The sequence below is a fragment of the Cebidichthys violaceus genome, unplaced genomic scaffold (assembly GCF_023349555.1).
Source record: "Cebidichthys violaceus isolate CVI_PGR_0920_01 unplaced genomic scaffold, fCebVio1.0.p SCAF_24, whole genome shotgun sequence".
In the NCBI taxonomy this organism is placed as follows: Eukaryota; Metazoa; Chordata; class Actinopteri; order Perciformes; family Stichaeidae; genus Cebidichthys; species Cebidichthys violaceus.
This window is the reverse complement of record NW_027176417.1, coordinates 8,420,418-8,444,606: the sequence shown is the minus strand read 5'-3', so window position 1 is coordinate 8,444,606 and position 24,189 is coordinate 8,420,418. Positions and strand designations below refer to the sequence as shown.

At 46.3% G+C, this 24,189-nt stretch overlaps 3 protein-coding genes across 3 annotated transcripts; 1 reads left to right on the top strand and 2 right to left on the bottom strand.

The window, feature by feature from the left end:
* Positions 1 to 2,417: 2,417 nt before the first annotated feature.
* On the top strand, positions 2,418 to 3,925 carry LOC137878902 (basic helix-loop-helix transcription factor scleraxis-like). The gene is made up of 2 exons (XM_068719403.1): positions 2,418 to 2,942; positions 3,632 to 3,925. Exons 1-2 carry the CDS (start codon positions 2,418 to 2,420, stop codon positions 3,665 to 3,667), a joined length of 561 nt encoding a protein of 186 aa, XP_068575504.1. The 3' UTR covers positions 3,668 to 3,925.
* An 876-nt stretch (positions 3,926 to 4,801) lies between these two features.
* bzw1a (basic leucine zipper and W2 domains 1a) lies at positions 4,802 to 10,764 on the bottom strand. Its single transcript, XM_068719401.1, has 12 exons — positions 10,665 to 10,764; positions 9,551 to 9,624; positions 9,278 to 9,454; positions 9,057 to 9,151; positions 8,902 to 8,967; positions 8,653 to 8,788; positions 8,458 to 8,567; positions 8,215 to 8,385; positions 7,890 to 8,036; positions 7,576 to 7,714; positions 7,357 to 7,479; positions 4,802 to 5,442 (listed from the first exon to the last, which is right to left on the bottom strand). Exons 2-12 carry the CDS (start codon positions 9,612 to 9,614, stop codon positions 5,411 to 5,413), a joined length of 1,260 nt encoding a protein of 419 aa, XP_068575502.1. The 5' UTR covers positions 9,615 to 9,624; positions 10,665 to 10,764; the 3' UTR covers positions 4,802 to 5,410.
* A 604-nt stretch (positions 10,765 to 11,368) lies between these two features.
* aox6 (aldehyde oxidase 6) lies at positions 11,369 to 24,189 on the bottom strand. The gene is made up of 35 exons (XM_068719399.1): positions 24,089 to 24,189; positions 20,231 to 20,288; positions 20,033 to 20,129; positions 19,423 to 19,531; positions 19,201 to 19,327; positions 18,972 to 19,033; positions 18,745 to 18,822; positions 18,517 to 18,597; positions 18,275 to 18,419; positions 18,061 to 18,153; positions 17,819 to 17,970; positions 17,647 to 17,740; positions 17,444 to 17,553; positions 17,167 to 17,351; positions 16,803 to 16,965; positions 16,614 to 16,697; positions 16,322 to 16,491; positions 16,108 to 16,234; positions 15,835 to 15,957; positions 15,583 to 15,679; positions 15,246 to 15,370; positions 15,024 to 15,157; positions 14,583 to 14,670; positions 14,307 to 14,393; positions 14,041 to 14,232; positions 13,745 to 13,972; positions 13,524 to 13,619; positions 13,280 to 13,408; positions 13,107 to 13,181; positions 12,959 to 13,011; positions 12,770 to 12,884; positions 12,612 to 12,677; positions 12,191 to 12,379; positions 11,917 to 12,084; positions 11,369 to 11,611 (listed from the first exon to the last, which is right to left on the bottom strand). Exons 1-35 carry the CDS (start codon positions 24,152 to 24,154, stop codon positions 11,561 to 11,563), a joined length of 4,017 nt encoding a protein of 1,338 aa, XP_068575500.1. The 5' UTR covers positions 24,155 to 24,189; the 3' UTR covers positions 11,369 to 11,560.

The window sequence follows — 24,189 nt, the reverse complement described above, 5'->3', positions numbered from 1 at the left end:
ATCTATATCTATATATATTATATCTATATCTGTTTCATGAGTGCATATGTTGTGGTAAAAAGGAAAACAACCTTCTAGAAACGATCATTAGGGTTTTACTGCCCTCTGGTGGCAACACAACAACATCAAGAATACACACACTGCACAATAAACACAATAAAGCAACATGTTTCAGTTTTAGGGTCATGATGTGATTGAAATGGAACAAACGAGCTGATGTGAAGGAGGCTCTTCAGGAGCTTTTGCAGCGACGCACACAAGGCATCGTCCGTTCACAGATATTTATATCCACCCCAAAGATGGCACTGGGTGTCCATCCCGGTGGACTCCCTCTGGACGGGACGAGTCCACCTGGACTGTTCACTCAATGGCAGCTTGAAGCCGCTGGCCAAGGCAGCAAAGTTACCCTCCATCCTGGAAACACACACACACACACACACACACACACACACACTCAGTTATTAGTTATTAAACTGTGTGAAAAATGATGAAATATATGTGATTCACTGTGTGCTGAAGGAGCACTGGCTTCACTGGAATAATCAAAGTGACTGTGTTTATTTCTCTTGATGAAGATGATGAAGAAGAAGAAGAAGAAGTACTCACTACATAATGTACAAATACTGTGTTAAGTCCTGCATTCCAAAATTGAGTATTTAGTCATTTATAAAGTAGCAGAAAATAGAAAGTAACTCAAAACTGTTTCTTTTCGATCGCGGGGTAACAAAGTATGTAACAAAGTATGAAACAAAGTATGTAACAAAGTATGAAACAAAGTATGAAACAAAGTATGAAACAAAGTATGAAACAAAGTATGTAACAAAGTATGAAACAAAGTATGAAACAAAGTATGAAACAAAGTATGAAACAAAGTATGTAACAAAGTATGAAACAAAGTATGTAACAAAGTATGAAACAAAGTATGAAACAAAGTATATAACAAAGTAAAGTATGTAACAAAGTATGTAACAAAGTATGTAACAAAGTATGAAACAAAGTATGTAACAAAGTATGAAACAAAGTATGAAACAAAGTATGTAACAAAGTATGTAACAAAGTATGAAACAAAGTATGAAACAAAGTATGAAACAAAGTATGAAACAAAGTATATAACAAAGTATGAAACAAAGTATGTAACAAAGTATGTAACAAAGTATGAAACAAAGTATGTAACAAAGTATGAAACAAAGTATGTAACAAAGTATGTAACAAAGTATGAAACAAAGTATGTAACAAAGTATGTAACAAAGTATGAAACAAAGTATGTAACAAAGTATGTAACAAAGTATGAAACAAAGTATGAAACAAAGTATGAAACAAAGTATGAAACAAAGTATGTAACAAAGTATGAAACAAAGTATGTAACAAAGTATGCAACAAAGTATGAAACAAAGTATGAAACAAAGTATGTAACAAAATATGAAACAAAGTATGTAACAAAGTATGAAACAAAGTATGAAACAAAGTATGAAACAAAGTATGTAACAAAGTATGAAACAAAGTATGAAACAAAGTATGTAACAAAGTATGAAACAAAGTATGAAACAAAGTATGAAACAAAGTATGAAACAAAGTATGTAACAAAGTATGAAACAAAGTATGTAACAAAGTATGTAACAAAGTATGAAACAAAGTATGTAACAAAGTATGAAACAAAGTATGCATGTCTCTAAAACACGAACACGTTGTCCAGTTTTAATGTCTATTCAAAAAATACAAAAATCTAATTTGTAAACTTTGAATGAGGACACAAACATTGCTTTTATATAAAAAATAGAAATATAAAATATTGTTTTTCTTTTACTATGTTGCTTAATAAATAATAGAATTAGTAGAATACATATTTAGTGAAATAAGTTGAACGTGTTCCTTTTTCTGCTGCACATTTGTACATTTCTCAGTTTATATGAACTGTAAACTGTATTGATGACAGATGGTGAAGCAAAACATTTACTTTATTTACTGTAAATGCATTGAAAGAGAAACGCGTTTCGAACTATTTTAAACTATTGAACACATTTAATAAACTACTATTCCTGCATGAGGTGTTTGTTGTTTTTATGTAACACTGAATATCGGGCAGAAATATCAATATTTCTGAAGTGAAATTGGCCTTGAAGGCAGCGCCCCATATCAGGGGAGCCTAATTTAAACCCGTCTGCTCCAGACCACAACAGGTGTCCCTCCTCCCCTCCTCCCCTCCTCCCCTCAGGCTCCACCTGTCTTCCCTTTTCCGCAGCGGGCTGGCGACCCAGCATTGGTATGGCGGGGGGCCGGACGGCGCAAACCCCCTCGGTCACCGGATCGGCGGCAGCTGCTCGGCCACCCGGTGCTATTTTCACCCTCAGGATAAGGTGATGTGCAGCCGCCCGCGCGCACGGCCCCAGCAGCTCCAGTCCGACCAGAGCAGAGCCAGGATGAGGTCCAGCAGCGAGCGCAGCGCGCAGCCCGACGGCTTCGCCTCCGACCTGGACGACCTGGACAGCGGCAGCGACAGCTCCGACGGGAAGTCCACCGGGGACTGCAGCCCCCGCGGGGAGCTGGCATCGGAGGAGGCCGGAGACGTCTCACGGAGGGGCAGGCGGAGGAGGAGACGGAGACGCGGCAGCGGCGGAGACGCGTGCGTCGCCGGTGCCAGCAAACAGAGGCAGGCGGCAAACGCGCGGGAGCGCGACAGGACGCACAGCGTGAACACGGCCTTCACGGCGCTCCGCACGCTCATTCCCACCGAGCCCGTCGACAGGAAGCTCTCCAAGATAGAGACGCTGCGCCTGGCCTCCAGCTACATCTCACACCTGGCCAACGTGCTGCTGCTCGGGGAGGACTGCCGGGACGGACAGCCGTGCCTCGGCTACCCAAGCATCCTGCACGGCGCCGCGGCGCTCAGCGCGCCCTCGCTGCGGCCCATCTGCACTTTCTGCCTCAGCAACCAGAGGAAACTGGTGAGCGGCCTCTTGCACCTGTTGCACCAGGGTGACCTGGTGGCGTCGCGTGCATTGCACGACGCTCGGGTGCTGGTCTGTCACGCAGCGTGATGTGCAGGCCGCATCCTCTCTCTGATGGAAACAGAATTCCAGGTGGTGTTCAGGTCCAAACCAGTGGATTACTGCGGTTTGGTGAAGGTGAAGGTGAAGGTGACAGCACGACGAGTTTTAGATGACAAAGTAGCTTCAAAGGGATGCAAAGAAAATACAGAGCAACACCAACTTATGGAAAAGTGCTGCAAATATTAAACATGTAAATTAAAATGGTTCATATTCAAAGACGCTGATCAGTTCTATCCTTTACACACACACACACACACACACACACACACACACACACAGGATTAGACGTGTTTACAGAAGTGCTGCTGCAGTTATAAATATAGACTGCACTATTATGTCACTAGTATGTCAAACTGGATTTGTCTCATGAAGTCAAATCTTTGTCTTTCTCACACAAATGGTTCCTTAGATTTAAAGTCATCTCATAACACGGAGTTGTGAATATTAAGAGCAATATGCTGCATGATAAATGAAGAGGTTACAGCTGAATACATAGTAATAATAATAATAGTAATACACCAGTGTTATTGTAGGATTCATCTCGTGGTGCATTCACTGTACTGTTTGTCTCTTTGCCTCCACAGCTCAGAGATGGCGGGAAGCACTCGGCCGCTGTGTGAAGCGAAGCGGCAGCGGACAGACGGGGGAGTCCGCCTTCCTGCTGTTTACATGTTGATGTACATATATACATATATACATAAAGAGATATTTATTTTGGGACGAGAGAAAGAAATTAACACTGAAAAGCACTTTCTGTTCACGTCGCTGTGCCGCTGTGTTTTGGTTGAGCTGTAACCTGAGCTCGTGTGTAAAGTTGCACCTGACTGGGGGGGGGGCTATTTTGATCCCACGAATAGTACAAACTACCCCCCCCCCCCACACACACACACACACACACACACATCTCCTAAAAAAACCCACATGAAGGAAACTGAAGAGCAGCTAGTGCAGCGGTTGCTGTCAGTTGAAGCGCTAATGATGCCTTTAAGGGCCGTCGGACGTACCGCGATTACTCAGGCGCACTTTAAAAGGAGCATCAACCGACTCTAGTGGTGAACGGCAGGAACTGCATCGACACCGACAGCTCTAGGTCTGGGGATCTCAAACCGTTAGAAGAACTAGGACTTCTTCTTCAGTCCCTCAGTCACGTTTCTGGTAAACCAGAGTTAAAGTGGTGCGTTCGAGCGACTTAAGGAACTAATCGAGTCACAGACCGTCTCTCTTAAAATAAGGCGGAGCTCGGGTTTCACGGGACGCGCTGCTCCACACATCTGCAGCGTGGGTCAACGCTTCCCTTCTCATCGTTGCACAATGACTTGGCTGGTCTGGAGACGGCGTGACCCCGGTCCACACCGGACCCCTGGAGATGAACGGACAGCACACATACGGACGGAAACGTCGCCACTACCTCAGCCCGCTGTTTAGAATATGAAATATGAAGGCCTACCTCGACCCTGATGTGTGACATGACTGTAGAAACACGTACTTGAATACAGGACGTTTGGCTCCTTTGCACATCGCAAGTACTGAAGCTGCTTGAAGAGAAATGTATTTTTGTACAATACAAATAAAAATGAGAAGAATATCAAAGTGTCTTTGTTCTCTGTCTGCAAGCCGTTTCTATCAAACACTTGTTGAACAGGTGCTTTCAGACTCGTCACATTCCAACAAAGTTATGTTCTTCAAGAAGATTTAAAGTCAGAATTATGACAAAGAACAATAGATGCATCAAAAACAGATCAGAACACAGCGAAAGCATTTCAATAATCTTTATTTTCATAAAAAAAGTCGGTTCATATCAGATTGAAGAAAGTAGAAACCAATAATAATCAGTTAGCTGTGTTACAGGGGGGCGTGTCTTCTGACACAGGTACAGGTAAACGCCCTGAAAGTCAAGAAAGTAGGCGGAGTTTAGGACCCAGCTGTGGCCCAAACGTGAGCCGGGCAAACGTCAAAAAAAAAAAGGGGAGAAGAAGAAGAAGGATAAAAACGTTGGCAAAAAAAGAAGGCAAACTCCAAATCGTGGTGGTGGATCGTGATAGCAGCGGCCGTCGGGATCACGGGGAACGTTTCGGATCCAGATTACACAGGAAGTACAACAATAAAAGTCCCAAAATATAATAATGAAAGAACTGGGAGTATTCATCGCTTTCTGCTTCCACTGTGAGGCACGACGACGTCACGGTTCACGAATAAGGACGTTAGAAATTTAGTTTTTAGAGTGGTGGGAGCGCGCGCACGTGTGTGTGTGTGTGTGTGTGTGGGGGGGGAGAAGAAGCAGAAGCAGCAGGAGGTAAAAGGAAAAGAAACTCCTGCTGCTGTTTCTGAGGAAAAAGAAAAGAGCTCATCTGGTGCTGGAGGCTTTAGTCCGTCTCCTCTTCCTCCGATTCAGACTCTGCAGAGAGGAAACAACACTTCATCACCAACACCTCACCAACACCTCACCAACACCTCACCAACACCTCACCAACACTCCACCAACACCTCACCAACACTCCACCAACACTTCATCACCAACACTCCACCAACACTTCATGAACACCTCACCAACACCTCACCAACACTTCATGAACACCTCACCAACACCTCACCAACACTTCATCACCAACACTTCATCAACACTTCACCAACACCTCACCAACACTTCATCAACACCTCATCAACACCTCACCAACACTTCATCAACACCTCACCAACACTCCACCAACACCTCACCAACACTTCATCAACACCTCACCAACACTTCATCAACACTCCACCAACACTTCATCACCAACACTCCACCAACACTTCATGAACACCTCACCAACACCTCACCAACACTTCATGAACACCTCACCAACACCTCACCAACACTTCATCACCAACACTTCATCAACACTTCACCAACACCTCACCAACACTTCATCAACACCTCACCAACACTTCATCAACACCTCACCAACACTCCACCAACACCTCACCAACACTTCATCAACACCTCACCAACACTTCATCAACACCTCACCAACACTTCATCAACACCTCACCAACACTTCATCAACACCTCACCAACACTTCATCAACACCTCACCAACACTCCACCAACACCTCACCAACACCTCACCAACACCTCACCAACACTCCACCAACACCTCACCAACACCTCACCAACACCTCATCAACACCTCACCAACACTCCACCAACACCTCACCAACACTTCATCAACACTCCACCAACACTTCATCACCAACACTTCATCACCAACACCTCACCAACACTTCACCAACACTTCATCACCAACACTTCATCAACACTCCACCAACACTTCATCACCAACACTTCATCACCAACACTTCACCAACACTTCATCACCTCACCAACACTTCATCAACACTTCATCAACACTTCACCAACACCTCACCAACACTTCAACACCTCACCAACACTTCACCAACACCTCACCAACACTTCACCAACACCTCACCAACACTTCAACACCTCACCAACACTTCACCAACACCTCACCAACACTTCACCAACACTTCACCAACACCTCACCAACACTTCACCAACACTTCACCAACACTTCATCACCAACACTTCATCACCACCTCACCAACACTTCACCAACACTTCACCAACACCTCACCAACACTTCACCAACACTTCATCAACACTTCATCAACACTTCATCAACACTTCACCAACACCTCACCAACACCTCACCAACACTTCACCAACACCTCACCAACACTTCACCAACACCTCACCAACACTTCACCAACACTTCATCACCAACACTTCATCAACACTCCACCAACACTTCATCACCAACACTTCATCACCAACACTTCACCAACACTTCATCACCTCACCAACACTTCATCAACACTTCATCAACACTTCACCAACACCTCACCAACACTTCAACACCTCACCAACACCTCACCAACACTTCACCAACACCTCACCAACACTTCACCAACACCTCACCAACACTTCACCAACACTTCACCAACACTTCACCAACACCTCACCAACACTTCACCAACACTTCACCAACACCTCACCAACACTTCACCAACACTTCACCAACACTTCATCACCAACACTTCATCACCACCTCACCAACACTTCACCAACACTTCACCAACACCTCACCAACACTTCACCAACACTTCACCAACACCTCACCAACACTTCATTCCCACAGCGCTGAAATAAACAGCAGATACTTACGACATGAACAGGCCGTTACTGCTCAGACTTGTCACCTGCCGTTAAAGTGGGTTCATTGCGTCAGGGTGTCGTTATTCATCGTCTTACCTTCCTCGGCATTCTTCAGCCACTCCACGAACTTCTTCATCTGCTCCAGGAAGACGCTCTTGCCCTTGGCCACGTGGGTGTCAGTGTACCACTTCAGAATGGCCTCTTCGCTCAGCACGTCAGCTGCGAGGAGGAGGAGAGAAACCGACAAACGGTCAGCGCGTTCACGTCGTTACCGGCGGTCCGAGAAGAAGAAGAAGAAGAGAGGGGTCAGGCTACCTTTGTAGAGGAGCACCACGATCTTCTGGAAGGCCTTCATGAAGTGAATGTTGTCGTAGCAGTACTCCTGGATCTTCAGCAGCAGGCTGAGCTCGGACAGACCCTGGGAGGTGAAGGCTTTCAGAAGGAGGCTGTATTGCTGCGGAGAGAGAGAACGCCACAAAAGCATGTCGTCGTTCATCCGATTCCTCCGACACTCAGTCACTTCATGCCTCGATTAAACGCCGTAGACGTCCATGCATTCAAAACAAACTGCAACGAGACAATGCATCACTCTCATACACTCTAGTCTCTATATTCTCCCCCAGGCTGACCTTCAAGTGTTTGATGGCTTGTTCGGTCACCAGCTCTTCCTTCTTGTTCCACTCCACGGAGCTCATCACGCTGGTCCAGATGATGCCGATCATGGCCTGCTCCGAGAGGTTGGCCTTCTTCATCTCCTCTTTGGTGAAGGCGATGATCTGAACCGACGGGGAGGAAAACGGCGCCGGGTTAAAGTCTCTGAACATCTCAGTCAAAGGGATAATGATGAGGAAGCTTGAGAAACACAACGCTGCTACCAGACAGGAACAGCTGAGACATTTAACAGGACAACACTTTAAACTAGGCGTGCACACAAGAGGAGGCGGCCGCTTTCACCTCCTTCTGAGGGTCACCGCGGGACATCTGCTCCTGGAGCTCCTTCTGCAGCTCCTTGCGGGCGCCGATGGACTGCTGGTTGCGGGCGAAGTCGGACAGCTCCTTCAGCCCGGCGTCGGTGAAGTACTTAGAAAAATGCTCGCAGCTCCGCTTGTTGGCAGGAAAGAGCTCCTGTGGGGGGGGATATAAGAGTTAGAAGCAGAGGAGACACATGTGACACGCTGTGCCGGTCAGGTGCTTCACCATCAGCCTGTTGTCCATGCCGACTTTGCGGAGACTGCCCGCCACAGAGTTGATGTCCTTCTCGTGGATCCACGACTTGAAGAGCTTGACGGCGAAGGCTGCAGACACTCCTAAACACAAAGCGGACAGGTTGGTCTCTCTGGTGCCGACTGCGCAGCCAGAGAGACCATTTAGCGGAGGAAGCCGTCTCCTCACCCTCCTTCACGAGGTTCTCGTTGTAGAGGCTGTTGAGGATCGAGGCCGAGATGTTGCCGTTGGCCAACAGGATGCCGGTGAGCATGGCCAGCTTGTTGCGCTCGGACTCAGTGAACCCTTTCAGGAACAGCAGCAGCTGCAGAGCACAGAGAGACAGGACTGCTTTAGCTTCGACGTCTCTCCCGTTTAGCTTCATAGATTCATCGCTTTCTTCCGTCAACACTTCTAAAAGGAGCTACGGACGCTCACCTTCTTGATCTCCTCTTCGAAGCCCTTCTCCAGGTACTTGTATCGCCTGATCAGCTTGTTAAAAACCTTCCGTGTTTTGGGTGAGAAAAAGACATTTAAAGTTCATTCTGTCCTTGAGCCATGAAGTCAGACGTGGAGTAAGAAGGACTTCCTACCTGAGCGTACGCTTGCATGGTCTCCAGGTCTTCTGGTGCCGTGAAGAGGCAGAACTCTGTGCGGGTCATGTCGTCGGACAGAGTCCCACCCGGGGCTGCGGGAGCGAGAGAGAGAGAACCGAGCAGGTCAGCAAAGCTGCATGCTCCGACAACCACACGGGATCCGTGTGAATACGATTTGATATCCATTTATTGAAGACCTGAGGCGTCTCTTAGCTCACCCAGCATGCCGCCGGCCACCAGGATGTCAAAGAGCGTCTCCGCATACCGCCGGTAGTCAAGCTTGCCGCCGGTGCCATCGAGGAACTTAGCGACCGCTTCCAAGTCAGAGCCACTTTGATTCAAGCCTTGTACGATACTTTCTTGAAACTGAGTAGGGTCAAATCTCTCCTTTTCATCTGCGAAGGACAGAGGACAGAGGACAGAGGGGTTGGGTTAGTGAAGAAAGACAGAAACACGTCCAGGATTTAATACGAGGACAGAACGGCACAAACCTCTTTTCCTCGTTTTGAACCGCTGGCCAGTTAGCGTCGGCTTTTGCTGCTTTTGATTACTCATAAAAGACACCCTGAAAGAAGGACAGACGTTCGCTTACAGACGTGTTCTCAGAGCACACGCCAAGGACACACTCCAGCTGTGGGTGTGACTCGGTTGAGCTCCATGTCATGAGATCACCACTGCAAGTTATTCTCACACAAGTGTACAGGTTGACGCCTGAAGACACAAAGGAGGACAAAGGGATGTGATTAAATCCCACGATGAGACCAAAACTGATCCCGAGTCTGAGAGTCTGCTGATCCTGGTCGACGGTTGTGTGAATCTCCATCGACTAGTCCTGTATACGCTCATTTAAAGTACTGTGGTACTCGACAGTGTAGTATAATACTGCATAACTTTATATTACAGATGCTACAGATGAAAAATACCCTTTTGGCTAAACTCACAGCAATGTTATCATGAATCACGACAGTCTACCAGTTATTAAAGAATTTAATATCGGTCTTCTAATGAATACATTAAATATATATTGTAGCCTGTATTTACATGTTAAATACATAATAAGAAACCTTTTGTCAAGTATTGAGACAGTTTATTTTGGGATTTTTTGGGGGGGAATATGTAGAATATCATATCTCCATTTTTATACAATATGGACATTTTTTTATTTAAAAAAATAAATAAATTGATTTAGTCATCTGAGCCAAATTAGAGGGCTTTAAAAATGTCCCCACACACGCGGAAATGAAGACAAAAACAGACAAAAGACAGCTCGAGGAGGAACGATGGAGCGCGTGTGTTCTTAGCTTAAATACATCAAAGGTGCCGCAGAGGTAACACCTCCATCAGACGCGTGTCGGTGGACCTGTGAGGGGTGGAGGACAACAGGTACCATCGAGGATTCTCCAACCTACAGCTGGCTCATCGTAGCATTAGCATCGGTTAGCTCTGGGCCGCACCATGCGCCGCTTAGCCACAATGTGGCTAACGCTAAGCTAACACTCTCCACAAAACGCTGATTTTACGGTCCCCAAAACGGCACGTTAGCGTCTACGCGGCGCGGGTGAGGCGCGGCGCGGCGGGCGGGGAGGCGAGAGCGCGAGCACTCACCGAAAGTATTGCAGATAAAAAACGGTTGTTGACCAGGTGAACGAACCGACACCGACGAGTCTCTCAGCGGCCCAAACAAAAAGAGCTCTCGGTCAGGACTTCCGCAGACTCCGTCCGCTGCGCATGCGCGATTTAAAGGGGCTTTCCGGTCCACAAAAAAACCCATAAAATACATTTAAATAAATAAATATATAATACAAATAATATATACATATATATATATTTTTAAATAAATATATATATTATAAAAAAATATTTTTAAATTTTTTATCTTTAATTGTTTTTGGGAGCAAAGAAGGACAAGTAGACTGTATTTATTTTCCCGTATTTTACAACTACATAAATTAATATTTCATTTGATAGATTTACAATGCAATCTATTCATGTTCAAACATAACTGAATTACTGTTTTCTATCTGTATGTGTAGTTTTCATGCTTGATGCTATTTCTAGAAAGTTTCTTTTAGTCTAATTGTATTTATTTATTGCCACTTCTAATTTAAACTGCCATCTACTGACTATGGATAAGTATATATTTAACAAACAGTAATCCGTGTCTTTGTTGGACCACAAGTATACTAATATCAATTTCCCAAATGTTTCCGACTTCCTCCATGAGCGTTGTGGGCGGTTAGGCAGTGTGGCTGTACAGAGACAGTAACGCTGCTGAAGGAATACAAGAAGGAAACGCTGAGTTCAGTCAATGCTTTCAATAACTGCTCAATGATTTATTAGTGTATTTCTTTAAAATATTGATGCTGCAGGATGTGATCAGAATACATGTGCAATTGAGTACAATTTGTTTGTTTCAAACGTCATTATAAATGTGTGTTACATAAGTGTGTTAGTAGGTCATTAAGAGCTGCATTCAGATCACGGTCTAGCCTTCCACTGGTTCAGATGTTTAAGGCCCACGGTGTGAAAGATCCTGGTTTGCCAGCTGGAATCTGGAACAAAAGAAAAGAAATGATTATTTACTTTGTATTATTGTTATACGTTTGCCTCATTAGACTAGTTTACACACCAAAAACCAACAGTAAAAGATAATAAACAAGGTAGTTTATATTGATCTTTAATTCAAAAACAGGATCTCTTACTTTCCTTTAACATTTATTAAATCATGAGATGAAACAGTTTAAATGCTGTTTCAGAAGACTTTACACTTGGACAAAGAAGAACATTTGGACACAGATCAGTAGATAAAAAGAACTGTGTCGACTGCGTAAGATTGCCAGTACTTCAGCATCTTTACCTTCTGAGTGAACGGGGAGGCGCACGCCAGGCAGGCCCTCTCCGGGGTCGCGGGGCTGTCGAGGGAAAACGGGCCGGCTAAACCGGACTCGGAGCGAGCTGCGGCCACGGCGTCTTTGATGGCGAAGAACACCGAACTGCCCAGGAAGAGCACCGGTTCTCCGATACCCTGCGGAGCCGAATCATCCGAAGCGTTACGGATACGATGTCGACACGAAACAGAACGGTCGAGAGACAAGAGGGGAGGAACAGACGGACGGGGGCGGAGCTCTGACCTTTGAGGAGTAGATGGCGTGGGGGTTGTGGGAGTCCGGCAGCAGGTAGACGTTGAAGCGAAGCGGCACGTCGCACACCGCCGGGATCTTGTACTGAGACGGGCCGCGAGTGTACAGGAGCCCGGAGGGGGAGAACTTCAACTCCTCCATCGTGTAGAGGCCCAAACCCTGCATGAACGCTCCTTCAATCTGAGAGGAAGGAGCGAGGAGACAGGAAAGGAAACTTAAGTCTTTGGACAAAGAAGAGAATGATGCAAATGACACACGCTTTTCTGTGTCGGATTCCTTTTGGATTATTGTTCATTACACTAATGTATATATAATACAGAGTAATTGCATTTTAAACAGCTGTGAACTGACTCTTAATTAATTGAAAGAGTTTCTTCCCAATAAAGCGTATTACATGTTCATTTTCCCTCACCTGTCCGATGTCCACTGAGGGGTTCACACTTCTGCCGATGTCCATCACGATGTCCGTCCTCACCGTCTACAAGACAACACCAACAAAATGACTTTGAAGAATTCTGAGTATGTCCCTCTGCAGCACCGAGATGACAGAGGAAGTGGTTCAGTTCTGACCCTGTAGTCTCCCGTGAGGCAGTCCAGCTCCACCTCGCTGCAACACACTCCGAACGTGAAGTAAGCGTAAGGCTGCCCCTCCATCTTGTCCCAGTCCATGTACAGGTCTGGACCTCTGAGGACACACAGGAGGCCGTTACCGCCTCTCCACAGATGAACTCATTAAATCAGACTAAATGTCTTGCCTACCTGTAGAACCCAGTCGCTGATAAACTGATTCTCTCCAGAAAAGCGTGCTGGACCTGAGTGCAAATTGACAAAATATCTTCATTAAAAAGCTGTAAATGATCAAGTTTCCCACAAAAAAAAAATCCTTTCCTGTCTTATTAAATCTTACCCAACTCTCCCATGATCCTTTGGGGTGCTTCTGCCTGATTGGCTCCAGTCGCTGGTACAGAGTCTGGCAGGCATCCTGAATGGAAGAACGAGTACGCTGCAGTAGTAATCACAATAAAAACAGGTAGAAACGCTGAGAAAGAAGCACCAGAAAAAGCAGGATCTGGACTTCACCTTGACCGCCATGCCGTTGGCGTCGGTACCGAAGGAGGCAGCAGACGGGCAGGTGTTGGGAACGGTGCTGGTGCTGGTTTCACTGATGTAGATCTTAGAGGGAGGGATCTGAAGCTCCCGACTCGCCACCTAACAGGAAACAGGAAACAAACCCGGAGCTGACAGGAGGGTAGCACTACAACGGGTCAGACATCGAATGTACAGACAAAGTAGGTCCAGTGGACCCGCTGCTTTGACACGGTACCTGCTGCATTTTAGTGTGGAGCCCCTGACCTATCTCCGCCCCGCCGTGAGCGACCAGAACAGAGCCGTCTTTGTAGATGTGGACCAGAGCGGCGGCCTTTTACGCACACAAACAAGCACACAGTTACATGTGCTGTAATCCTTCATACTCATGTAAACCAGTACAGGTGGAAAGATCCACAACAACCAGGAGTGAGAAAGACCAAACTGAATCCCACAGACCTGATTCAAGAAGCCCTCTGAAAATGCAATCCCAAATTTGATGGGGATGATGGACATCCCCCTCTTCTTCCAGCGGTTCTGCTGGTTGAACTGGTGGACGGCTCCGCGGCGTGCGTCGTAGTCGGACTTGACTTTGCATTCCTCCCAGCAGCGCAGCATGTTCTCCGGGCTGAACTCAAACTTGTAGTGGGTGACCGACGGCCCCTTGTACATGTTGATCTCCCGAATCTGACAAAGAATTCAAAAATCACTCACCAACGCCGTTACCGGTCAAGCGTGCGGCGCGGAAACCTCACCTGGTCTGCGGGGCGCCGCAGCAGCGCGGCCACGTCGTCGACCATGTTCTCCACGACCGCGAGACCCTGCGGCACGCCGAAGCCCCTGAAGGCGGTGTTGGAGGGCAGGTTGGTCCTGCAGGCGGCAGCGTGGCCCCTCAGGTTGGGGATGTCGTAGGCGTTGTCAAAGTGAAGAAGGATTTTTTCTGCTACCTGCAAGAAGAAGACGATCAAAAGCATGCTTCTTTCTTTTTACCTTCATCATAAACATCACCGCCTTTGCCCACCAGAGGAGATTCATCCACCGTGTTGCCAGCATTGGCGTAGCACTGGATATCTGCAGCCACGATCCGCCCGTCGTTCATGAAACCAACCTGAAACGCACAACAATCAACGCAACGGATCAACCAACAAACAGCTGAAACAGGTCATTACTAAAAGTCATCAATGTGAAGTCTTTCGCTGAATTCTTTTAACTTATTTGTTTGTATTTCAGCTAATACAAAAGTAGATGTAGTTTAATCCTGAGAGGTGGTGTTTGAACCGCTGAAGCGTTGTCGTACTTTGTATTTTCCCAGGACAGGGTGACGGGCTCCTGTGATCAACATGTCCTCTCCTCGCTCCAGGACGCAGCGGACTGCCCGGTTGGTCCTGAACAGAACATTTAGAAACGGTTAGAAGAACGAGAAAGACACCCGGCTTTTCTGTGATTTCACTTTCTACACACTTGAGGATCATTGTGATCGTAAATGAAACATATCTTTTGTGTACACTGGCTAAACATTTATATATACAGATATATCTATCTGCTTTGCCTTGAACACGCCGAGGAACAGACGCAGTATTGTTGTGACTTCTGCAGACTATGTACAGGAAGTGCAGCGCAGCCTCCTGCCACATACGGAAGCGGCGCTCGTGTTTATTGGCGTACAGAGCAGGGAGGTGGGATCCGCTCACAGGTGCATTGTGGGACTGATAATGGCAGGTGTGAACGGGGGCCTTACTTCCACGCAGCCACAGAGGTAATACACGCCAGTATCACCGTTTTCGTGACCTTCCCTCCGAAAGCTCCGCCCACCCTTTTGACGTGACACGTGACTCGGTTGGACGGGATGCTCAGCGTCTCCGCTATTGCGTCCTGCAGTCAGGAAAGCGAGACAGAGCAGACAACCTGTGATATTTCTAAAATAAAAGAAGAAGGTATTGACGGAGTTAAATGGAAATACCTGAGTCAGTGTCGGCCACTGAGTGGAGACGTACGCGTCGAACTCCGTCTCCTCTCCTACAGGAACGACCAGCATGCTCTGGGTCTCCATGTAGAAGTGCTCCTGGCCACCCATTCGAAACTCTCCTGCGGAAAGATAAAAAACAAAAGGTGAGAACACGCTGGACGAACGGACAAAACCAAAACCTGGTTCTGTTGTATGTGGGAGGAGTTTCAGTACGAGAAGAAGAACGTTACAGCAACACAAGTCAACACACAGAATAAACATTGGCCGCTTGCTCTCACATTGTTTGAATAAAACCCACATGTTCTTCTACGAATAGAAAACAGACGTTCACCTTCGTGAACCTGGTCAACCGTTTCAAAGGCTCTCGTCACATTTCCTCTCTCAATCGTCCTCCGAGGCTCAAAGAAAGACGACTTCTCAACGGCGTCCTGTCACAGCGGGACACAGTTGATGAAGAAGAAGCCGTACGCAGCGTCCGGCGCAAGTATGTACAGATAACACAAGTGTCAAACAGAAGGCAATGCGGACAAAGTGATGCACAAAACCAGATTTGAGGTAGTGGTACAAGCCGGACTCCACAGACCTCTGAGGTAAAAACCGGGTCAGGCAGGTCCTCGTAGCCGACTTTCACAGCGGCTGCTCCTCGTCTGGCGTGGGCCCTCGTATCGGCGAGCACCGCGCACAACATCTGACCGACGCAGGACACCTGCAGACCAAAGACACCGTAGATCAGAATCAAGACGAGCCCTACAAATGACTTTTCAATGTAGAGAGAGCTGAAGTATAAATATATACGTACACACACACACACACACACACACACCCTTAATTAAAACACAGGTGTGCACACACTCACCTCGGTCTCAGCCAGCAGCTCCTCTTCATAACCAAATATCGTACGAGCTTTCTGCCCCGGAATATCTTTTGCCGTGACGACGTCGACGACACCGGGAAGCCGCAGAGCCTCGCTGACGTCCAGCCCTCTGTCGGATAAAACAAAGAAGCGTTCAGAAGACGAGAAGCGCAGTGAAACTGAAAGAGCGTCACGGATCAAACTCACGCCTCCTCACGTTATTTTAGCGTGCGCTCGAGAGCTGGTGACCAGAGCCAGGAAGAGCTCGCCGCCTGTCGCCGGGATGTCGTCACAGTACACGGCCTCACCCGTGGCATGGCCGAGGGCAGAGCGATGCATGATGGGACGCCCCACCGGGTCCTGGTCGCTCTGGTCCTTTGACACATGCTGAAGAAGAAGAAGAAGAGGGAGCAGTGAAGTTCACTTAGGGTTAGTTGTGGGTGAACGAAACGTCTGAAAAGATGAAAAGTGTTTTCTCAAACTGTTTATTTCTTGGCTATTTATCTGACCTGGAACTCCTGCAGGCTGAGTTGGATCTCTCTGGGTAAAGGCCGGATCTGCATCTTCTCAGGGAGCTCATCTGTGATCACATTCTGCACACACACACACACACACACACACACACACTCTCTCTGGTTCAAACATCTTCCAGGATCTTAATGTTTTTTAGTTTTTTTTTAATCAGTGCCCCGTCTTACCCGTTCTCTAAGTTTCTGCAGGACCTCCAGGTAAAACTTGAAGAGGAGGCTGAGAGTCAAAGAGCGACGAAACTCCACTTTTCCTCCAGGAGCCGACGGAGGGAGGACCAACTCGTCCAGGAGGACGTCATAGGCCCGGCTGAGGGTCTCATCGTCCCAAGGCCTGAAGGAAACACAAATATTTTGGCCTAACCTGAAAATCAAGATGCTGTCTGGTTGAGTTAGAGAACAAGAGCAAATGGAAAAGAAGGAAGACAAAGAAACAGAAACGGAGAAGAAGAAAGAAAATGAAGGATTCAAGCGAGAAGACAGCAAAACTAAAACACAGATTAGACTAAATGACCCTAAAGTGTGGGTGACGAACCTCGTGACGATAGCTGCGCAGGTTTTGGTGGCGCTAACGGTGGTCGGCCCCATTCCTCCATAATAAATACTGACATCCTGAACCACCCGGGACCCCTCCGAGAAAAACACCCTCATCCCGGTGGTCACTGTGGAGAAGGAGCTCTCCTTCCTCGGAGCCTGGCGGAACGCTCCAACAAACTCCCCCTGCAGGGCAGACGATGTAGTTTTATCCATCAAACTTCCACCTTCCACCTGCGTGCACACAAGGTCATTCTACTGTAACTGGCAGCACGAACCTGTCTGGAGAAGGGGATGAAGACAGAAACAACGATCTCTTCTGGCTTCACGATGGTTTTCCCAAAGCTCACAAAGAAGTCTCGATTCAGAGGAAGCTCTCGTCTTCCTCCTGGTGGATTCAGACACAACCTCTTCAGAACCTACATTTGTTTCGACAGTCTCACCAGTAGAGGTTCTTCCAGAACCCGTCACGGCAGCTTACCGTCACAAAGGACGCTCACTTTGGAGTTCCCTGCAGCTAAAACAGGGTTCAGGTCTGAGTTTGGGTACGCACTCATGATGTTGCCCCCGAGAGACTAAAAAATGCAAAAGAAAGAATAAACGCATCAGTTGAACATTCGACACGTATTAGTAGAGTTGTGAAGTCTACCCACAGCCACGTTACGGATCTGCTGGCTTCCCAAGTTGCCCAGCTGTCGGCTCAGCGCTCGGAACAGTTCGGTCTCCTCCTCTGGAAACTGAGGAACCAGCTTCTCCAAAAGGGACCGGACCTCCGTGAGACTGCAGCCCGCCCCCACCCAAACACCTGGAGAGGAGCCAGCATGTCAACCGACAAGAGCTGCAGGTTTGGTGCCGAGGAGTTTTAAAAAGACAAAACTAGAAGTCTGTTCCTCACCCTGTGGCATCTGAGTGACCTCAAACAGCTCCGTGACTCTGGTTGGGGAGATTATCAGCGGGTGCAGGATGCCTTTGAACTTCATATCTGGACCTTGAACACAAAGCAGACCAGCGCTTGCTACAACTACAATAACATAGTCGCAGTTTATAATCAGAACACATCATTTTATTACACAAGATGCATTTTGTCTGTTCCTCTGTAATAAACTGACCTATGTTGGTGTTTCCCATGACCAGCGGAGCCTTAGGGTTCCTGGTCTTGAGCTGGACCAGCTCCTCCAGGGAGGCGGGGGACACCCAGCTCATCCTCTCCCCACGAAAGGTGAGTGTCTTTGGGTTCGCCGCCTCTGCCATCAGCTGTTGTGAAAGTGCAGCACCGATAGTGAGCCGGCTGATAACAGCAGACCTCAAATGACTCCATGCGTGCCGAGTGCGTGAACATCTCAGGACTTACTATCAGTTCAGGGGGGAAGATAAGCTCCTGTGTCGGGTCCAGTGGAAGAAACTCTTCTTTGTCAAACAACTGAGGCTCCTCCTGCAGCACATCATGTACAAGAGGTCAGAGGAGGGTGTGCCAGGTCAAGTTAGACAGCAACAACAAAGGTTAAGGAAGAAAGGCTCAGAAACAAACGCAGCGATCGATTTAAATAAGGAACATATCTGAAGATAACAAAGCGCTCACATGCTCTGGTTCATCAGTGTTTTGACCTCCATTGAGGCAACATTCTCCGCCTCCATTGGCTTGGCAGCAGTTGGCTTCCTGTTGGGAATGATTGCAGCAATCATCACGTTGTCCTTTCAATCATCAATGTGCTATCGTGTTCCCTGTTTCTGCTCTTAGTTTCGGTGGCTCAACCTGATCTCTGGTTGGAGGTTTACTTTCATTGGCTGCAGAGCCGAGCTTTGTACCTGACAGAAGGTCCTGCAGCCGTCGACGATGGGTCGATATCCAGTGCACCTGCACAGGTTACCTGAGGAGAGAGAGGAGAGAGAGAGAGTTGTGTGAAAGGACAGATTTAGTAATCACATGCATATGAATAACTGGACCAGAATAAGGCACATCCACGACACCGCTTACACCCCTAACCTCTTGTTGTTACATCCCTCTAACCGTTACACATTGATATAACAGACAAACCAGCTAGAGCCTGAGTGATGTCCTCCATGGTGGGCTGAGGCTTGTTCCTCAGCAGAGCGTACATGGACATCACCATCCCTGGAGTGCAGAAGCCGCACTGGGAGCCATGAGCTTTCGCTATTCGCTCCTACAAACACAGCGTCCACATGTTTAAGGCCCCTGGAAGCGGCTTTGAAATCATATATTTCTTTTTAATAAAAAAAATCTAGGAAAAGCCCTGACCTGCACAGGGTGGATCCTGGTCTTGGTGCTGCCGATGCCCTCCACCGTGGTGACGGCGGCTCCGTGAAGCTGGCAGAGCGGCAGCAGGCAGGCGTTGGCCGAGTAATGTCTGATGGTACGGTGAAGGGAAACGGGGACACTCAACATCCTGCAGAGAAAACATTTCTTTATCTCCCGAACACACTATGAACCTACATGTGGCGTAGAGACGCCGTATACGTCTCTACCTGTCAATCAGCGTGTAGCCCCGCCCCTAAATCATCCCCTCTTTATGGTCTGTTTGACTCTAAATGTTCCATAATGTACTAAATGAACATCATGCTGTGTTGAAGAAGACTGTAAACTAGAGATTGAGACCATAAACTCATGTTTACAATGTTTACTGAGGGAATAAATCAAGAGAGAAGTAGAGTCATTTTAGACTAGACTTCTATACAACCAGAGGAGTCGCCCCCTGGTGGACACTAGAGAGAATGCAGCTTTTAACACATCCTACCGCCAGGTTGGGAACCAGTGGCGTATACTCCATAAGCTGGGACACAGTGCTGATATCTACTCCAAATTCCTCAAACACCTGTGGACCAGATTCTGGTTCATCATGAAAGGATACGTGATGGTTTTGGTGGCCGGTTGGAGGCGCGACACCATGACCGTGCACGCCCCGCAGCCTCCGCCGCCGCAGCCGTACTTGGTTCCAGTTAACCTCACTGGAGTCACAGTCAAGGAAGTCAGTGGCGGTGTTGAGACCTGCAGGTGGCGCTCTCACGTCAACGTAAGGTCATGAAAAAAAAACACGTTTGAAGGATACGCTTCTCTCTGAGGAAGGACAGCAGCGTGGTTTCAGGGTCCGCATTGTTCTCCGTTACCTGTTTGAGGAAGGAGGAGGAGGAGGAACATTTCACCTTCAGCACAAAATAATGAGACCAAACGTGTGCAGAGATTACTTTAGTTTAACACTTATCCAAAACTACACACCACCACCGAAGAAGAACACACCGAGAAGTAAGTTTTAGACGAGAACCCTCTGATCCGTTCATGCTTCTCTATGAACTATTACATTCAACCTCAACAGTGGTTAAACTAATACATGTGCAAAACATATGAAGAGGAATCTTAACATCATATTTAAATGGATAGATTTAAAGTGATGTCAACAGTCCACAGATGAAACATCACACACAGTCAGAACAAAACACATCGGACAGACTGGAATCATTCAAAAAACGCATTAATCAATGAACAAGATAGTTCAGCAATTAACTTTCTTGCAACTCTAAAAACAAACTCTGGATCAAAGTCCCTGCATCCACAGATCAGAAGTAGTTCACACAGATCTGTTCTGTCTGCATGTTACTGCATGATGTCTACAGGATGGTTCTGTTCTGTCTGCATGATGTCTACAGAATGGTTCTGTTCTGTCTGCATGATGTCTACAGGATGGTTCTGTTCTGTCTGCATGATGTCTACAGGATGGTTCTGTTCTGTCTGCATGATGTCTACAGGATGGTTCTGTTCTGTCTGCATGATGTCTACAGGATGGTTCTGTTCTGTCTGCATGATGTCTACAGGATGGTTCTGCTTGCTTCACTCTTTTCATCTGCTTGCTTATTAGGGCCCGAGCACCGACATAGTCGGAGCGGAGGACCTATTGTTATTCTAATGTTTTTTATTATTATTATTATCGTACCAGTTTCATCGCAAAAAGGAGGTGCTTGGGATACTGGGAATCTTTTGAAATTTGGCACAAAATTCAATCGTGGTGAAAATTCCAGTATTATTGGGGTGTCCAGCTGCGGCATGACATTTTGGCTCGATAGCGCCCCCTACAGAGTAGCCCCAACTTTGGGTTTCACCTAGCTGTATGAAATTTGGTAGGTATGTGGAACGTGATGGGACGTACAAAAAAGTCAAAAGGAGGTATATCCTAAACCAAACAGGAAGTCGGCCATTTTGAATTTTATGACGTTTTTGGACCGTTTCAAGGCGCCGTACTTTAACAAACTCCTCCTAGAGATTAAACCCGATTGCCTTCAGATTTGGTCAGTATGCTCTTGAGACCTTGGCAGTGAAACGATACTCAAAGATCAAAAAGTTATCGAACTATGTGTCCGTGGCGTGGCGGCAAAAAAACACCATTCGCCATGAAACAGGAAGTTGTTATAACTCGGCTGTACATTGCCTAATCTGCTCCAAATTTCTCATATGTCATAACATCCTGACCCTGAACACATGTATATGACAATTTTGAATCATAGTAATAGCGCCACCTAGTGGCAACAGGAAGTCATAGGTTGTGTACTTTGACACCCTACTGCTCACAGATTAATCGGATCCCTCTCAAATTTTTTCACAAAAGCCTTAAGACCTTGATAATGCTTCATTGTGAAAATTGTAGGAAGTTGTTGAAGCGTGGCGACGTGGTGGCTCTGCGAATTTCGATCCTTCGGCGTGAACAAATAAACTGATGTAACTCGACTCCGCATCATCAGACCTTTACCAGATTTCCCATGTTTGATGAGTCTGTGGTCCTGAAGACATCTACAGAACAATTTTGTATAATAGTCATAGCGCCACCTACTGGTAACAGGAAGTAAAAGTCTCTATACTTTGGCATGTTTCTCTTAGTAGATAAATCTGATGAACATCAAATTAGTTCCACACAAATATAAGAAGTTCATAATGCCAGTTCATGAAGCTTTTGATGTTTCGTCAACCGCCGTTGCCGTGGCGACGCAGTCTTCGCCGTGAAAAACGAAGATGCTTTTGAGGGGCTAAAAATGCTTGAAACTTAAGCAAACTTGGCACACAGATTTAAAGCCAAAAGTTTAGTTACATGTTATGGTTCTATTGCTCTAGAGTGGAGAGTCGGCTCAATAGCGCCCCCTACAATATTTCGACAAAGCAGCCCTCGCAGTACGTTAGACCTAGATGTATGAAATTTGGTAGGAATATGTATCACATGTGGACTTAAATAAAAGTCTCTTAGGGCCATGCCCTAAACCCAACCGGAAGTCAGCCATTTTTAATTTTGTATGAATTTCTAGTGTCGTTTTTTCAATTTCCAGGCGCTCTACTTTAACAAACTCCTCCTAGGGAATTAATCAAATCAACTTCAAATTTGGTCAGTACAATCTAAAGATCTTTGTGATGAAAAGTTACTCAAACGTTGTTGTTTTGTGAAAGGCCGTTGCCGTGGCGACGCATTCTTCGCCACGAAAAACAAAAGTGTTTTTGAGGGGCTAAAAATGCTCAAAACGTAACCAAACTTGTCAAACACATTTAAAATCCTGAATGTAGTTATCTGATGTGATTTTAATGCTTCAGAGCGGCAAGTTGGCTCGATAGCGCCCCCTACAATTTTTTGACGATTCAGCCCTCGCAGTACGTTTCACCTAGCTGTATAAAATTTGGTAAGCAGATGTATCACATGTAGACTTAACAAAAAGTCTTAGGGGTTCATGCTCTAAACCTAACCGGAAGTCAGCCATTTTGAATTTTGTATGAATTTCTCCTGTTTTTTTACATTTCCATGTGCTGTACTACGAACTCCTCCTAGGGAATTAATCCGATCAACTTAGAATTTGGTCAGAACAATCTAAAGACCGTAGCGATTAAAAGTTACTAAAAGCTTGAGGTTTCATCAAACATGGACTTGGTGTAGCAGCTATTTTACATGGTTCGCCATCATCCACCAAGCTGTTGTAACTCAACTGTACTTTGACAAAACTGTCCCAAACTTGACATGCTTGATTACCGTCATGATTTTAGGACTTTTGCATGCCAATATTAACTCATAGTCATAGCGCCACCTACTGGCAACCACAGAAGTAAACAGGATTCTTTAATTACAGCAGCCCAAACACTGAATTTATTTAAAGGGTTCGTGTGCACACCATGAGAAAAAGACTTCTCTGATCTAAATATGTGCAAACTAAGATGCTTGGAGAGCAAAAGTTAGATAACAGTGTTTTTCAAACCATGTCAGTGGGCATTAGTATAAATGATCTGTCCAGAGCTTCTACATGAGAATCAGGTTAAATGTTACAATGAATGCTTCACACTACAATCTAAAGTTATAGAAGAGCTTAAAATGAAAACAGTGTTACATTAAAGTGTTAAAGTAAAAGCAAATGACAATCCTGTTCTGTTAACTTTCATGTAAGTTCAAATACAATCAGCAGGACACTGCAGGGAGTTGAACCCCATCCCAGTAAACTGACGGTCTGTTATTTTATAAACACTGAAACACATTCACACATATTCATTTTCTTAATGATCTTAACAGGCTTACATTTATGATTGTATCAGAGGTACACTCAAAACATTTGAGGCTTAAGACCTGGCAACATGATGTTGCTACGCTGCTGGTTGAGGCAGGAAATATAGTTTAACTTGTGCACGCAGTTTATGATTGTCACAGAAATGCATGGCCGCGTCAACCAGAGTCCTGCCAGTACCCTCGACGTGCGTGAAGTTGCGAGGGCCCGATCAATGCTGCTTGCAGCTTTAATTGCAGATGAAGTTCAACCTAAAGTGATGAGCTCACCAGTGGCTGCAGAGGGTGACCTATGGCTTCATTGCTCTTCCTGTCGCACTAGTGTCCTTTAATAATAAACTTATTATAAGAACACATTAAAGTGCTCGTGACTCAACGTGAAACTCTCACCTTCCTCCCGTTGATGAAGAAGCACAGACGATCTCCTTCTTTCTCTGCAGACATCTTTGAAGACATCTCTGAAGAACAAGACGCGACTTTTTGTCAAAACA